Raw genomic sequence first — 15711 nt, 5'->3', positions numbered from 1 at the left:
TGATATGACTGGTTGAAGATTAGCATTTGGTTCTGAAACGTCCGCAAAAAAAACGATATGATTTCTCAACCGATAAGAGAAGTGAATGACTTGATTAGCCCATACCGAAGGTATGCAACCTGCATAATGAAAGCAATAAACATTTGGGTTTGTAGTGTTATCATTTCTAACATTTGTTTATTTCTTTCAATTACACAGTGCACAGAAATCGAATGGTAGGTGTCTGATCAACGTAAAATGTCAGCAAAATGTCGATTTTGCCCCAATTCCTCTACAATACTAAAATAGGTTTATCTGCTGACATTTTACGTAGATCAGACACCTACCATTCGATTTCTGAGACTTTTTTACTCAAAATAAGATATAATTTGACTACCACTTTAAGATATTAGCGAATTACCATTAATGCTCAAAAATAATCGATATTATTTTGCTTTGTGAAAAATAAAAAGATAAATATGTGATAAAAAGATACTAATATGTGGACAAACTCTTAGAATTTTGATATTTGGCCTCAAAACAAAATGGCGTCGAAAAAACCACAAAAATTACCGGTTTCTCAAAAATTCAAAACGGCGCCATTGTTGCCCCTTAAGTTGAAATATGTTCAAACTCGGGGAAATTCAGTTTTGCATAAAAATACACAAAAAAATTATATATAGAAGCCATGCAGAAAAAAAAGTCCATTTTTGTTGCACTGTGTTATCTGAACTGGGATACAAACTCTTCTATGGAGTTATTGATACTTTCTCAGGTTCTAGTAAAGATCTTTGAGACACCAAAACTTCAAGTGAAATAATGTACACTTGAAACTTCGAAAAAAATCTAGCCGTTTTTTTGAAGAGGACCAAAGTTTTTTTTGGTAGAATTACGTCTTATGGTGACATGTATAGGGGTACAAATTAAAAAAAAAACGAAAAGATCGAGACATCTAAAAGTCTTTTTAAAATTTAGAATCAAAACAAATGTTTTTGAGAAGAATGCGTTTTTTATTTTTAAACACAGGTTTTTTTCCAGTTCATTTTTGTTTTACAGTTTTTGAGCAGCAAATATTCCGAAAAAAAAACAAAACAAATACCAATATTTCTTGGATTAGGATGTTAATCCAGAAGAACCCTTAATTTTGAAAAAACTATAGCAGTGATAGAAAATTTTATTGGACCTCTTTTATTAGACGCCCGGTGTTTTTGAGATGTCATGTATATAAAGTTACTTAAAGTACCGATGTCACCAATCCTTGGGCTGGGTGTTGTAGTGGAGTAAAATTTCCCTATGCCGACTTCCACTGTCTGGTCATGTCATCCACTGGTGGTACACTGGCACCTTGAGGAAACCGATAAATCAGGTATCGAGGAGAAAAATCTTTACAGCCCATTTCATTCGATTCACCGTCGTCCTGAATGTTGATGTGGGTGGCGTTCATGGCCTCTTCGTATGTGGGAGGAGCTACAAGAATGAAGGATATGATTTCTTATCATTTCAAAATTATTGAGAAAAAACTCACGCAGTTCTTCCGAGTGATTTGTAGTGAATTCAGAAAGTTCACTTGAAGTGGTAGCCTTCGGTTGCTGCCCAACTGGTGGCGTAGTTTCATTAAGCCTGGGGACCGCACAACTTGACAGAGGAATCGTACCCAAAATAATTGGGAGCTTAACAACGGGATTCTTTCCGCAATTGGTAGTGGCCTTCACTTCAACTGTGTAGGTTACTTGCAATACTTCACATGTTGAATTAGTCGGTGGTAAAGGTGGTATGAATAAGTGATGCTCATAACGTGACTCTCCGGGTTTGTTATTTGCTGCACTATCAGCCTGTGCCATTTCCAAAGATTCTTCTTTAATTTTGCGATGTGGTGAACAGCTAATGTATGCTATATGTTGCACAAATCTTGATATAATTTTAATAAGTTTCCGTCGGCTTTGATTGTCAACGACGATTGTTACAGCGATTGTTTGCCCTGGTACATATCCAGATATCGGTAACTGCGCGGAAATATGTAGCGGACCTGTTGTACAAGGCCAACAACAAAATGCTTTTGTTATATGCATTTCGATAGGGAATCGTACGTTGCTAAGAAAGTTCAAATTTAACGGCTGCAGCACTGTGAACCCCATTTTGTAGGATTTATTCAGCATCCAGGCCCTGTCCACTATTACCTTTAGAGTGTAACGAATGTGACCCCGCTTGGCTTCCATTGATGTAGCCAGGTTGGATGGAAGAATACAGGAAAAGTTATAGAGGTGCGTTCCTGCTGGTAGAGCAAAATTTTCTCCGTCGCTAGAACCGACAATATATGTTGTATAGTTCATATAGTTTTGCCGACCCCGAAAGTGGGTCTTATGGTGATCTTTTTTAATACCGCGGCGCTCATTCCAGTTGACCTCCGCAGCGCCTTTGAATTGAAGGGATACACCTGCGGGATTATTTTTTACCGAAAGTTTAACAGAGTTTAGAATATTTGAATAATAAAGTATCAATATAAGAATAAGGTATTACAGCACAAAACTCATCAATTTTACAACCGCCTTTATGTACACAACCATTCTTCAAGAGTGAAACATTAGGATGATGTCATCATTCGTGTATTCGAGCTATTCCAATCACGCTTACGTCACTTACGACATGCCTAACACCGACCAGCTGTGCTTACCTCTAAGCTTTTTTGGCGTATCCAAGACTAGTGTCACCACTCCATTCATGGTTTGGCCAGCATAATATGTATGCGAAGGATTATCCAGCTCGACTTGAAACTGTTTTATTCCCATCTTGGTAAAATGATCCAACCAAGAGGGAGCCGTAGAATGATTAAGTACCTACGTTGTTTTAGATTTGTGATCTGATCGCTTCCCACTTGATTCATATCTAAGCGCTTCATTCGCTTCATTCGCGTTGACGGTGTTGCTGATATTTGTTTGGTTTTTGCATGCGAAAAAGAAGGAAGGAAATATTTTTGCTTTTGTCATCACGCACATTTTGAGAATTGCATATGAGAGTTCACGTAGGTGCGAACAGCCTTCGAAATCTCTTTCAACGCGAATAACCCGAATGGCACGAGTAAACACGCTAGAACTTACCAAGCGGTAAACTGCTCTCTTTCAGAATTAACTAAACCAGAGTCTGTGTTTAAGAGTCCCGCAAAGATGAAACCAGAGGAACCAAATCAGTGTCAAACGAGGGTACCAATCGAGCAATGTAAATAAACAAGGTGATAATGTTAGGAGTGGATGAAAAGTGTTGTAATTTAGCATTAAGAATATGTGTTTTTCCGAAGTTTTGCCTACACATTTTAATCCAACATTAAACCTGTACACTGGTTCACTTAAATTTAACAAAACATCACCGGTGTAATCTTTCAAAACTGTGTACCTTGTGAAGAATTTCAAAAAATGATATTCGCTTATGCATGGTGAAAAACAGAACTCTCGCGTAATTTTTCAAATAGACCTATCTAACATTGAGAGACTCTCTTTGTTTACTTTCTCTTTGATCAATAACTATGTTATATTTTCCATATTTCATAACACTCAATGCATAGTAAGCAAGACAGTTTTACAATCTCTCGATTAAGGGGAAGAAAGCTTGGAAAATATTTATAATGACGACGTAATTAACGAAACAACGTGAGAGAGGAGAGAATCTGTCATTGTTACTTAGGTCCTTTTGAAAAATTACGCGAGAACTGTATATTTCTTGGCAACAAACGGCACAAAAACTGTGTTGCCGAAACGATAGATTTTCTCTTTGCGTGACTCTATATACACATAGACTCTGGCTGACTGCTCTAGTTTCGTGTTAGTGTTAGTTTCAGTAAAGCTTAGAGACGATCAATAGGAAAGATAAGCGAAACATGTGAAATATTTTAATAGTTTTTAAGGGGTTATATACCTTTTTGGTCGAGAAAAATTAGGGAAGTTTGAATCTATTTTTAAGTGCATAGCACCATTTTCATTGCATCAGAGGGGTATTTTTCTGAAAGTACAGTTTATCAACAACAAAAAAATACGTTTGATTTTGAGATATACCAATTACTACTGGAGTAATGGCCGTTTCCCCGAAACGCTATTTTTTGCAGAGGCTTGCGGCGATCCTGATAGAGACTCAGCGGGTCAACCGAAATCAAAAAACTCATATTATTTCATTAGTTTAGAAGTGTGCCGGGTCCTTGAACGATCGCTTTTATGAGTATTTTGTTTTCAGTGCAAATGGGAACGCTTTCCCCAAAAAATGCACGTTTTGAGCGCTAAAAATTGCATTCAAATTTTTTTTGCGGCAAAACGTAACTGTATGTTTCAAAAAGCGATCGTTCAAGGACCGATAAATTGAATAACGAAAATTTAAAAAAAAAAGATGAAGGAAATCGGTTCAGTAGTTTTCCCGCAATCAGGATCACGGCAAAGTCATTTTTCGGAAAACACTATTCCGAGATAATCGCGTGTAAAGTTTCAAGTTTAGCTTATGCGGCCATGGCGAGGCGCGCTGCAAATCGCTCTAACTTTCTTCATATTGCTTAGATCTTTATGAAAATTTGTGAAAATGTTCTCAAGATGTTGTATTTGAAGATGATACAATAAAAAAATTTTCGGTTTTTTGAAAACTAAAAAGGTATATAACCCCTTAAAGAAGCCACAAGATCTGAAATAGTGAAAAAAAAAATGATGGCTCGTGGAAATATAAAATTGGATGAGCTCGAACCACCGAGCTAGTAAAGTTGTACAAAGGACCACCGTCACATGGCTAATTTGGGATTAGTTTACCATCTTTAATGCACGAAAATTCAGTAGCTTCCGCCTTGTAAAAATCGATAATGGCGCCAAGCAACGTTTTTACGGGCGCACAGTGGGGCAAATTAGTCCGTTGGTACGACAAAACCTCATAACTCCATAACAGTTCTTCCCACAAAGTTCATGTCTTCGGCAATGTTGTTCACCATAAAAACATTTTTTAAAAATGTTTTTAGGCAGCTTAATTTTTTTCCCTACAGATGGCGCTGACATCTATCTTCTGATTAAATGGTGCTAACCATTTTGTTTCTTCGGGAAAGTTGTTTATATCATCAATTGACATGAAGTTGTCGAACACATTACAATTGTAGGACTGACCGTTAACGAGATGAAATTATTTTCATTATTTATAAACCCAAAATTTCAATTAATCTTTCTTTAATCTTTAGTAATTAACTAATTTAATAAAAATTTAACTAAATTTAATCTTTAGTAATTACCTTTCGAGTCATCATGAAATGAATTATTGACAGTTTGTGGTTGCCTTTGTACAGTATTTTGTCAACTTATGATGTGTCATCATTTTCGAGAAAGAATATAAAATTTAATTTCAATGTTATTGTTTGTAACAAAATATTTAAAACAGGAACATTGAAGATTACTTGGTCATGTTTCCTTTCTGAGAGCTCCTCTTATTTTTCGAAGTGAATTATCATGATTTCCAGTCGACAACATGTCTACTGCAAGTAGAAAATAAAATGAGGCATCAAAACTGAATTTTGTTTTTTTTTTTTAGTTTTGACGCGGCTTTTCTGGGCTCTGCCCCACAGTGGGGTGATTGGGGAAGGAAGAAAGTGTTATAATAGTTGTTGCCAGAGTTTACCTCTCTAACGACTGTTACGGAACGGAAGGATACTTCTACCACCATGGTAAATGACGAATTTTCGTACTTTTGTTTTGCCTCTATGCTCACTCTTCTGCTCTTCTTCACCGAGTCAAATGTCGCATTCATAGGTGTATTTCTTCAACTGTCGAGTCTGATTTGTTTTTTTTTTAATTTAGCGTGAAGGCAAAGTCATAGTGGGGGAATAGGGTGAAGGAGTCTGAGACTAGATTTTCAGTACATACGAATCTCCATGTCAAAAACATATTTATCATAAAGTACCACATTTCTTCCTCACATTGTATTACCCTGCTTTGTACTTTATCTGACATCATTGTATTATATTCTTTTGATGTTATTCCGTTTTCAGTAATTTAGTTCGAACACTTTCGCATGCATGAAAATCCGTCTCGTTTTAGTTTTCGGTAAGGAATAACTTCTCATAACGATTCTTGTAATTAAAATCAAGCAACAGGAATTTATATACTTTCTGTTTGTTAAACGTCACTTCTCTGGGGACGGTTTCACCTCGAGTTTATTCGCATCGATTGAAACTGGCGTTTCTTCTTGCGGTGCGGTTGCATCGCTGTTGAACCTGTAAACCATATACCGGGGGCTAAAGTCTCGCCAACCAATTTCGTTGGTTTCATCTTCGTCCTGAATATTGGTCCGACCGGCGTTGACAACTTCTTCGTACGTCGGTGGTGCTGTTGAAATACAGAGAACGATCGATGGCATTAGCTAGCATTTTTCAACCGGTTAATAAATACTCACGCAATTCTGACGGAAAATTTGGGCAAATTGATGCGTCAGCCGTGGAGCTACCCGCAGAAGGTTGCATCATCACTACGTTGATTGTATCACCAAACCCAGGAACAGCACTCATAGAAAGTGGAACAGTACCCAAGGTAATTGGAAGCTGTATTTTTGGATTAATGGCAGGACCAGATATTTTGCCTTCAACCAAGACACTGTAGGTGACGGTCAAGACCTGACAAGTTCTACTAGTTGGTGGAAGTGGCGGTACTAGAAGATGTTGCACGAAACTTCCCTGGTTCTGTCGTTTCACACCAGCGCAGCGGGTCTCAGCTACGATGGATGATATTTCTCTTATTTTCATGTACGGTGTTTGACTTATGAACGAAACAGTTCGTACCAGCATGGTGGCGATCGCATCGAGGTTCTTTGAACTCTGATTATCAACATCGATTTTGACCGCTATCGTTTGTCCGGGAACAAATCCGGTGATCGGAACCTGTGCCGATATGTGCATCGGTTTAGAACTGCACGGCCCGCAAAGGAATGTTTTTGCTTTGTCCATTTTAAGCGGTAGCCGAATGTCGTACTCTTGGTTCAGATCAACATGCCGTAGGACTGTGAAGGCCACCTTATAGGATTGATCTCGTTTCCATGATCGTTCCAGTATGACCTTCACAGTGTACCGTATATGACCGTGTTCGGCTTCCAGGGACGTCACAAGATTGGTAGGTAGAGCGCACGAGAAACGATAGGTGTGAATTCCTGGTAGTAGCTCGATGAAGTTTCCCTCTTTGGATCCCGCCAAGTAGGTAGTGGAGTGCATGTAATCTTGGCGCCCACGGTAGGTCACGGTGCGTCGGTTCTTACCGGCGCCGTGCGTTTCGGTCCATCGAACCTCAGCTACACCGTTAATTCGTAGGGCGACACCTAAAACAGTAAGTGATTCAATTCACTAGAATTCGATTTACCAATTCACTTTTTTTCATTGCATTTGCTTATCACAGCACATTATCTTCAGTGTTGATTAATACCAAACATTGGCAATAGAGATTAGTAGTATAATTATAGCTCTATTCACTTAATAGACCTTCTAGTGGTGACTCACCTTTCACTTCCGCAACCTCCGCTAGTCGCAATTCCACACTTCCGGATAACGTTTGACCGGGAAAGTATACACCGTAGGGGTTTTCGTCAAACTTGATCTCACAGCTGGTGGGCATGGTGCATATGTTCTGCCTTTTTTAAAACTTAGAGAGCTACCTTGTGTCTACGTCCTAAGCGTATCAGCAATTGACTGAGTTTGTCGATTGTGTCAGCGATAGATAGGAGGTAAAATTTGCTATCCAATCGGTCCAATCGGATCAGATAAGATAGCAGCGCCGCCGCAAAGAGTAGGCGTCGATACGGGAAATGTGATAGTAACCAACACTAATAAGTTGTTTAATAACAGTGCACCGTTTTTATTATTTTATTATCAACAGTATTGTTTTCATGCAAAAATTAAATAGGAATGTGACGAAATTTATTCCTTGCTTGGGCCCCCGGGACCATCAAATTTATACACTGGATATTTTGGAACAAATGGTTTGTTAAATCCAATCTGGTTGGACTCCTCATCCTGCTGTGAATCAGTGGTTGCTGTACTCATCGCTTCCTCGTATGAGGGTGGTGCTGTGGAATTGAAAACATGGGTAGGTCAAACTTTGAAAATAATATAGAAAATAAACTTACGAAGCTCTCCCGGTGCCGTAGACATCGCAGTTGCAGGGGCTTGGTTAGAAGGGATAGTTGCAGATGTCGAAGGTGCACCGGATTTGTTGGGTGGATAATCAGAAGGTATTCCTGCTATGTTGAAACCATACGCAGGAGCCTGTGGGGATGGATGTTCGGATGGATTTTCCGGCCTTCTTATCGGCGGTAGTCCAGTAAGTGGGATTGTTCCAATTGTGATGGGCACATTGAACTCTGGAATTTCTCCTGATGAAATGTGAATATAAACCACTAATTCGTAGGAGATTGTGATCATAGGACTGACACTGCTAGGTGGTGTAGACGGTATTGGAAGGTTCCTCTCGAACTTGATCCGACCTTGAGCGTGTGCATCTCGATTTTCAACTTTTGCTATACACTGCGTATCTGTTCGTGATTTTTCGAAAGGATCCTTTGCAGAGTACGTTTCGTTTTTGTACAGTTTAATTCGAATCCCGTTGATGATGACACTGCTACCGTTGTTCCACTGCACTAAAACGGGTATGTGTTGACCTGGGACGTATCCAGTGGACGGAACTTCCACACTAATATCTAAAGGGTCCGACTTGAATATCCACCAACCGAATTGTTTGCTCAATTCGAGTTTCTTAGCGTCCCACAATGAGGGTTCATCGTTCAGATTAACTTGCCGAAGTACAGTTAATCCCTCACGGTGGCTGGTATTCTGATAAGTTGGTCTCTCGACTACGACGGTAATCGTATAGCGAACGTGCCCAAACTGACCTTCGAATGATGTCGGTAGTGTTACCGGGAGTGGGCAGGCGAATTTAAACGTATGTGAACCCGGTGGTATCTCCAATACGGGTCCATTCGGACCGCCAACAACGTAAGTGAGTGCGTTGAGGTACTCTTCTCGTCCACTGAATTGCTTGGCATGGTGTTTGTGTCCGTGGGGGTGACGTTTGCCTCTCCAGCTGACAACAGTAAAGCCCTCGATTTTAACGCTAACTCCTGTGAATGGAATGTATTTTAAATCAGTTACTTTTTTATGCGAATGCGTTGCACCGAAGCGTTATTATTTTAAACAAACATGACAAAAAATTGCGTTGGATGTTCCTTATAAGCTTATATGAATCATACGTTGTAAATAAATTGTTTTCTATTGCCTAACGTCATCCTATTTTTTGAAATGGCGACTAACATCAACACTGTATATTATCAAATTAAACAAATTGAAAATTCAGAATTTATCTTGAAAGTTTTTATCAGTCTGATTGGTTTTATTTCCAACCGGTGAGAGTTTAGTATAACTTTCTCTTATCTGTATGAGCACGTTTTAAACTCTAGTTTCTTTAAAAAAAAAATAAACAAACAAAAACTAAGAGCTTTTAATAATTGTTTGTTTAGTTGTTTTCAAGTGTAATACATGATAGCTAGTTATATCAACTCATACTTTTTATCTGCTTAGAAACCCATCAGAACCCTCGATACCATAAACAATACAAAATAAATACATCACACAAGTGCTGCGTCACGTCGACTGACGACATTGCGCAGCTCCGGTGCGTTACTTGTTACGGCGGTGGGTGTCCGCTTAGAAGCAAGGTCACCGCATCTTCATACAATATTCACTCAACTGGGGCGGATTTGGATGACCTTACCATTCACTGTTTCCGTTTCACTCAGTTGCAGCACTGCAGTTCCGGTCAAGGTTTGACCGACAAAAAAGATTCCCTCCGGATTGCCGTCATAACGAATCTCACAGTCGACCGTCATTGTGTATTTTGATCCTCTGTCACTTTCGTTTTCAAAATGGATACTTCGCGTATCGTTATCTAGCCGAGAAAAAAAACAAGGCTCCAGCCTGTTCGATTGCACACTAGCTACTAAAATACGGCAGTGCGATTTGGGGGAATCGCGATAACTACACGTAACCTGTTTAGTGGGAGAGTCGTGTGTATAGTGGATGTTTGGAGCGATTTAATTTCATCAGGTTTCTCGCCTGTTGATATTTACCACCTATACACACAAAGTCACCACGTATCTCGCTGTACGGTTTACTCATAACATAGCAAGAAAGCGTGGCGGCAGATTGGTTCACGACGTAGCTCTTTTGTTGCGTCGTCATAAGTCGCGAAATAAGAATGACGACAGCAAAAGCAGTGTCGATATCGCATATTATTAATAATTTGGTGAGATAAAATATAATTAGGTATTCAGCGACAGAACACGTCAATTCGATTTGCGCTTTTGCTAGTGGAGTTGTTATCTATCGTTAGAATTTTACTAAGTTTGGATGATACAGTTACATTGCGTTTACTCGGGTCGTTGGTTACGCAGAGCTACACAGGAGAAATATCAGAGAATGTCAGGAAATTTATTTTCAATCAAAAATCAAATAAGAGAATATGAAGGAGAATGATTTTTAAAGCAAGATGGAAGATTTAATTGTCAGGATCTATGAGTTTGAAAGGCAAACATTTTGAAATCCGGACGGAATCGCTATCGAATTTCGATTACAATTTAAGATATCATTTTGTATAGGCCCTACTTCTATTTTTCTTCTTTTTCTTGGGAAGCATTGTGGACAATTACAGTGCAGAAAAAAGAATCAAAAAATAAATGGCCAGCTTTGATGTAGCTATAACACATAATTACTGTTTGAGTTATGATTTTGTTCACTTATATTACATTTTAACAACATATTTCCAAGGAAGAAGATTTCCGAAGGTATCTTCACCAAAACGGGTTTTATGGCTTAGCGCGTTGAAATGTTGTTATTGAAAATATATTATAATTACTTCACAAAAGGCAGGTAAAACGTACGGAATAGAGATATAATTTGCAGTAGAAATTAAGTAATCCTAGCAACCAGGGCCGGATTTACGATTGTGGGGGCCCGGGGCCCAGTTATAGTGGGGGCCCCAAAATTAAACAAAACTGTTTTTTATCGTACGAGTTAAAAGCATTTATTTGCTATTGAAAAATTACCAAAAATTTGTTAGAATTTTTTCTTAAGTCCTATTTAGAGTTCCAAGCGAAGTGAAAATCTCATACAAAATGATCATTTTTTTACGCTCGTGAAAAATGCAACCTGCAAAAATTTCACTTCGCTAGGAACTGTAGACAAATTCGATCCAGCGAAATCGTTGTGCGATCGCGAAAGGTTGTGGATCTCATCTTTTTCTTGTGTTCACTTTTTTCACGCATGCAAACGCTAGTGAAAAAAGCAGCAGCAAGCAAAAACTTGCGTGCGTTTATATTCTGTCAGTTGCAGCCAATTTTCACTTCGCTCGGAGTGTAAACTCGTGAATTTCGCTTCACTTAAACTGTAAATTGCAGACTGGTGAAATACCTGCGTGTTCCACAAACGGGTTTTCACGACAGATTTCCCAAGCGAAAATTTAAGCTTTTTACTTGTCAAATTTTTCACTTCGCTTGGAAACTATGCTTTACGAGTTTTTTTGCAGAAAACTTATTAATTAAATAATCAACATAACTTCTTCAGTATACTCGTACTCGAAACTTAATAATGCTAAGTTTGACTGCCTTTCATTCTTCACAGTCGCACGCAACCTATTTTTAATATGTTTCATCTTCAAACTTTTTTCTTGATACCTGAAAAAAAACTACCGCAATTTGAAAAAAAAAGCGATCCACAGGCAAAAATTTGCACACAATTTGAGAAAGACTGCACAAATATAAGACGACTCTGACAATAATGGAAACTAGGAAAAAACTACACATATCTGCAGGTCAATTAAATTTGCACACGAGCTCAGAAAATCTGCATTTTGCAAAGCACATCTGGTATCCCTGATTCGGACCAGTGAGCAAAAGCAATGCATTAAAAAACTTGTGGGTTATTTTCTTTATCTGCTTTACCACCCATGCACGCTAAAGCCCTAGAGTTAAAGTTTGGCCGACTGTCATTGAAAAGTTCCAATCAAACAGTCAACAGTTTTTTCATCATAGTTTTAACATTGCTGATGTTCGATTGGAACGAGTTTTGACACTTCGATTGGCGCTTTTAATGACAGTCGGCCAAACTTTAACTCTAGGCGTTTAATGCGGGCTGGTTCGATTCAAATGGTGTGTTAATGTGTGTCATTCCAAGAGAATCCAAGGTGAACTCTTATGGATGTAGTTGCGATATTGGCGCTCGCGAAAAAATAACACTTAAGGAAAGTGTCAGATTGTAATGGTCTGTTCGAATTTTCTTACTGTAAATCGAACTTTTGATTAAATCTCTTTTTTAAAGATAAAAAATCTTTTTGTCGATTTGTGGGGGCCCTAAAAATGTGGGGGCCCGGGGCCCGGGCCCCCTGGGCCCCCCCATAAATCCGGCTCTGCTAGCAACTATTGATAACAGATAAACACCACATCTTGCGCATATATAGTTACATTAAAGTTGAGTAAAAGTAATGAAAACGAATTTTTAGAGATCTACTTTGCAGCAATACCTGCTGCTCGGGTATTTTAAAAGAAAACTCGGAACTAAGTTAGTTGAGCGTATTATGGTTATTTTTATTATTGTGACATTCCAACATTAACAAGCAAACTTGGACACATTGCAAAACATCGCTATAAAGTATATCTGTATATATGTAAAAAGGTTAACATGTATATATATTATATATGTAAACTGTGAAGCACTCCAAAATATGTGAATTCAGAACCATTTGTTCCCGGTTGTCGCCGTGAACCGAGTCTAGGTTTCCAATTCCATGATGGTGGATTCCCGCCGGTCACTGTTGAGCGGAATGGTACCAATAACCACGGGAATGTTCAATTTCAACACCTGATGTACGGCACCGACTTCCAGTTCGGCTTCCAGCTCGTACTCGATTTTGATTTTTTTGCAGCAACTGTTACTTCCACTGGTTGCCGGTAGCTGTGGTACTGTTAGGTTCTCTTCGTACTTAATCTCGTCGTTATCGTTTGATGGGTCCAGCTCAACTCGAACCACGTCCTCTCGATCGACCTTCAGTTTGAGTCTCGGTGTATCGCTGGTGTAGGAAACCACCATCACCAGTTTCAGATTAATCGACTGAATCTTCGAGTTACTCCCGTTGTTAATTTCCAGCACCAACGTGATACGTTGACCAGGAACATATCCGGTGGCTGATGTCTGTAGTGTTACTGTTAAAGGCCCAGTTCGGCAAGGCCAGCAGCGGAACGCTTTACTGATCTCAATCCGAGCTGGGCCACGAATCGACGGCGGCTCCGCACTCAAATCAACATTCCTTAGAACTATGAACTCTATTGTAAATATTTTGTCCGCCTTCCAGGATCGTTGCAGGATCACCGTGATAATGTACTGAATCCGACCGTGCTTTCCTGCGAACGTCGCTGGCAGCGACTCGGGAAGAAAGCAATCGAAACTGTAAGTGTGTTTTCCTGCCGGGACATCCATTGAGTCACCTGAGAAATAAAGCAAATAAGTAGATTGTTTTGCAAAACAATCTGCAGTTACAATCTACCATCCGCTCGTAACAGGTCAATTTCGGAGTGAAGGCAAGCTTCGCTTCCCTTGAAGGTAGTACTGTATCGATTGGGCCCTCTGTGTTGTATCCATTTAACATGGGCGACGCCTGCTATGATGAGTTTGATTCCTGCGAAAAGACAATTTTTACACCTTTTATTCCTCAAAGTCTTCAGTCATTCTATTGCGTTCTAATGCGCCTGCAAGGTATGCCGTTTGCCAGACAGTCGCGCCCATTTTCTCACGCCCCATTCCACTGATTTTCCTCGTTTCCTTTAATCAAGGAGTGATTTTTTCCTGCCACACTGGAACAAAGGGCATGCCGAACAAAACGTATGTTTACCGTTCACTTTTTTGATTTCGGAGAACGTTAGTTCAACGCTTCCGTCCAGCTTCTCGCCACAGTAGTACACCTTGCTGGTATCGTTCCGAAGACGAAACTTACAGGTGGTTGGCATATTGGTCGATTTAAAGCACTATAAATACGCACTAGAAAATTGTAACTAGAATAGGTGTATGGAAGCAAAAGCCTGTCGGGTGGAAAAGAGAGATACGTGCAAATTTACGTTCGCTTCGATGGTTCGCCAGTCGCGGAGCGATCCTAGTAAACACTGAGAAAGCGGGTCACTGTTGGTATACCCTTCAGGCGCAACAGTGGACGCTACGCGAAGCCAGTCCCGTACTGCATCAGTAGTAGTGAGCGCTATGGTTTGGTTCCTTCCCTTAGGGTTGCGAAAATCTAATTTTGTACCTCATCAATGGTGTTGTTTCGTATTCTTTTTTTTACTGCTTGTCTATTTACGACGGCTAAAGGTTGCCGTGGCACGTACACCGACACGATCTCACGTCTCACCGTGAAACGGTGCACGAAAAAGCGCATGTGCGAAGCAGGTTTGCATAGCTCTCAGGCGTTTGCTGTGTAGGAGAATACAGCCCTGTAGCGTATTTAGTGATTCATTCAATTACTATCGTCTGTAGTCATTCATCGCTGGCAGGGCGTATCTGGTTGAAGCACGAAAATAAATACCTCTATATATGGTCACTAGACTGGGACACGGTTATATGGGAAAAAAGCGATGGTGTTATTTTTTCGCTCCCATGCACTTTTCGTGTTCCTTATGGATCCTATAACAACTGTGTAACTTTTCAGATCGATCGGTGAAACGCCCGATTTGCGCCCGATTTTTAAAGTTTCCATACGATTTTATATGGGAAAATTCACTTTTTCAAAACTTATTCTTTATAAATTCCCATTTGGGTCCTAAAAACATATCGATACATGATATTTGTAGGAAGTTTTTCTGGGAAAAACTCTTCTGAAGACCGTAAGGCGCTACGATGCTTGTAGAAACAGCTATTTACCCCAAACTGATTGAATGTCTGACGGGCGGCTCCCCATTGAATTTTACTAGCAATAATGCTGCAGCATGCTGCTGTTGCAAATTCAACCATGTGATGAGAAATGATATCGCTTAAATTTATCTTGGAGGCTTCCCCGAAGATACTATGAGCAAAAATCACACTTTGGAAATTAATTCCACGCGAAATTATTTCTCATACTTAAGCAAGTCTGCAATAGCAGCAGGCTGTAGCAGTGTTGCTGGAAAATTTCAATTGTGAGCCGTCCGTCAGACATTCAATCAGTTTGGGGTGAATAGCTGTTTCTACAAGCATCGTAGCGCCTTACGGTCTTCAGAAGAGTTTTTTCCAGGAAAATTTCCTACAAATATCATGTATCGATATATTTTTAGGACCCAACTGGAAATTTCTAGAGAATAAGTTTTGAAAAAGTGAATTTTCCTATATAAAATCGTATGGAAACTTTAAAAATCGGGCGCAAATCGGGCGTTTCACCGATCGATCTGAAAAGTTACACAGTTGTTATGGGACCCATAAAGAACGCGAAAAGTGCATGGGAGCTAACATTTATTTTTTGTCCCACCCTAATGGTCACAAACGGAAGTCGAGGCGAAGGAATTACTGCTGCTACTGATGAATGGATTGCTATGAACTTTGAAGGGTTGTTCAACAATTGGGTTAGTGCTGATGAGCGGCTTCTCAAGTAATTGCACGTGTTGTTCAAAAATTGAAACACATCCTGATCAACAATGGTAATTTTAATCAACGCTGGTAAGGATGAAATTCAGAAGAAA

At 39.5% G+C, this 15711-nt stretch overlaps 4 protein-coding genes across 6 annotated transcripts; all 4 read right to left on the bottom strand.

Annotated features, from left to right (window-relative positions):
* Positions 1-978: 978 nt before the first annotated feature.
* On the bottom strand, positions 979-3214 carry LOC129733158 (arrestin domain-containing protein 17-like). Of its 3 annotated transcripts, XM_055694777.1 has the most exons (4): positions 3075-3214; positions 2651-2901; positions 1505-2413; positions 979-1446 (listed from the first exon to the last, which is right to left on the bottom strand). In XM_055694777.1, exons 2-4 carry the CDS (start codon positions 2763-2765, stop codon positions 1271-1273), a joined length of 1200 nt encoding a protein of 399 aa, XP_055550752.1. In that variant the 5' UTR covers positions 2766-2901; positions 3075-3214; the 3' UTR covers positions 979-1270. The 3 variants fall into 3 exon arrangements, with proteins under 3 accessions (XP_055550752.1, XP_055550753.1, XP_055550754.1); XM_055694778.1 differs by having other exon boundaries at positions 2651-3079; XM_055694779.1 differs by lacking the exons at positions 2651-2901; positions 3075-3214 and adding an exon at positions 2497-2642.
* A 2883-nt stretch (positions 3215-6097) lies between these two features.
* LOC129733156 (arrestin domain-containing protein 3-like) lies at positions 6098-7643 on the bottom strand. Its single transcript, XM_055694774.1, has 3 exons — positions 7469-7643; positions 6379-7290; positions 6098-6311 (listed from the first exon to the last, which is right to left on the bottom strand). The coding sequence occupies exons 1-3, from the start codon at positions 7581-7583 to the stop codon at positions 6109-6111; spliced, it is 1230 nt and encodes a 409-aa protein (XP_055550749.1). The 5' UTR covers positions 7584-7643; the 3' UTR covers positions 6098-6108.
* A 176-nt stretch (positions 7644-7819) lies between these two features.
* LOC129733154 (arrestin domain-containing protein 4-like) lies at positions 7820-10040 on the bottom strand. The gene is made up of 3 exons (XM_055694771.1): positions 9735-10040; positions 8095-9084; positions 7820-8034 (listed from the first exon to the last, which is right to left on the bottom strand). Exons 1-3 carry the CDS (start codon positions 9847-9849, stop codon positions 7886-7888), a joined length of 1254 nt encoding a protein of 417 aa, XP_055550746.1. The 5' UTR covers positions 9850-10040; the 3' UTR covers positions 7820-7885.
* A 2531-nt stretch (positions 10041-12571) lies between these two features.
* LOC129733162 (arrestin domain-containing protein 17-like) lies at positions 12572-14364 on the bottom strand. The gene is made up of 3 exons (XM_055694782.1): positions 13902-14364; positions 13557-13688; positions 12572-13497 (listed from the first exon to the last, which is right to left on the bottom strand). The coding sequence occupies exons 1-3, from the start codon at positions 14014-14016 to the stop codon at positions 12785-12787; spliced, it is 960 nt and encodes a 319-aa protein (XP_055550757.1). The 5' UTR covers positions 14017-14364; the 3' UTR covers positions 12572-12784.
* Positions 14365-15711: the final 1347 nt, after the last annotated feature.

Source organism: Wyeomyia smithii, chromosome 3 (genome assembly GCF_029784165.1).
Source record: "Wyeomyia smithii strain HCP4-BCI-WySm-NY-G18 chromosome 3, ASM2978416v1, whole genome shotgun sequence".
Taxonomy (NCBI): domain Eukaryota; kingdom Metazoa; phylum Arthropoda; class Insecta; order Diptera; family Culicidae; genus Wyeomyia; species Wyeomyia smithii.
The sequence above is the reverse complement of the archived record's forward strand: the minus strand, read 5'-3'. Positions and strand labels throughout refer to the sequence as shown.

Excerpts from the sequence above, each read along its gene's own strand:
- LOC129733158 (XM_055694777.1), bottom strand. The coding sequence starts at position 2,765 with ATGGGAATAAAACAGTTTCAAGTCGAGCTGGATAATCCTTCGCATACA. Across the intron at positions 2,414-2,650 it reads TACGCCAAAAAAGCTTAGAG|GTGTATCCCTTCAATTCAAA; the intron begins GTAAGCACAGCT and ends ATAATCCCGCAG. Across the intron at positions 1,447-1,504 it reads AAATCACTCGGAAGAACTGC|CTCCTCCCACATACGAAGAG; the intron begins GTGAGTTTTTTC and ends TCATTCTTGTAG.
- LOC129733156 (XM_055694774.1), bottom strand. The coding sequence starts at position 7,583 with ATGCCCACCAGCTGTGAGATCAAGTTTGACGAAAACCCCTACGGTGTA. Across the intron at positions 7,291-7,468 it reads GGAGGTTGCGGAAGTGAAAG|GTGTCGCCCTACGAATTAAC; the intron begins GTGAGTCACCAC and ends TTACTGTTTTAG. Across the intron at positions 6,312-6,378 it reads AAATTTTCCGTCAGAATTGC|CACCACCGACGTACGAAGAA; the intron begins GTGAGTATTTAT and ends GTATTTCAACAG.
- LOC129733154 (XM_055694771.1), bottom strand. The coding sequence starts at position 9,849 with ATGACGGTCGACTGTGAGATTCGTTATGACGGCAATCCGGAGGGAATC. Across the intron at positions 9,085-9,734 it reads TGAAACGGAAACAGTGAATG|GAGTTAGCGTTAAAATCGAG; the intron begins GTAAGGTCATCC and ends TTCCATTCACAG. Across the intron at positions 8,035-8,094 it reads TACGGCACCGGGAGAGCTTC|CACCACCCTCATACGAGGAA; the intron begins GTAAGTTTATTT and ends TCAATTCCACAG.
- LOC129733162 (XM_055694782.1), bottom strand. The coding sequence starts at position 14,016 with ATGCCAACCACCTGTAAGTTTCGTCTTCGGAACGATACCAGCAAGGTG. Across the intron at positions 13,689-13,901 it reads CGAAATCAAAAAAGTGAACG|GAATCAAACTCATCATAGCA; the intron begins GTAAACATACGT and ends GTCTTTTCGCAG. Across the intron at positions 13,498-13,556 it reads TGACCTGTTACGAGCGGATG|GTGACTCAATGGATGTCCCG; the intron begins GTAGATTGTAAC and ends TTTATTTCTCAG.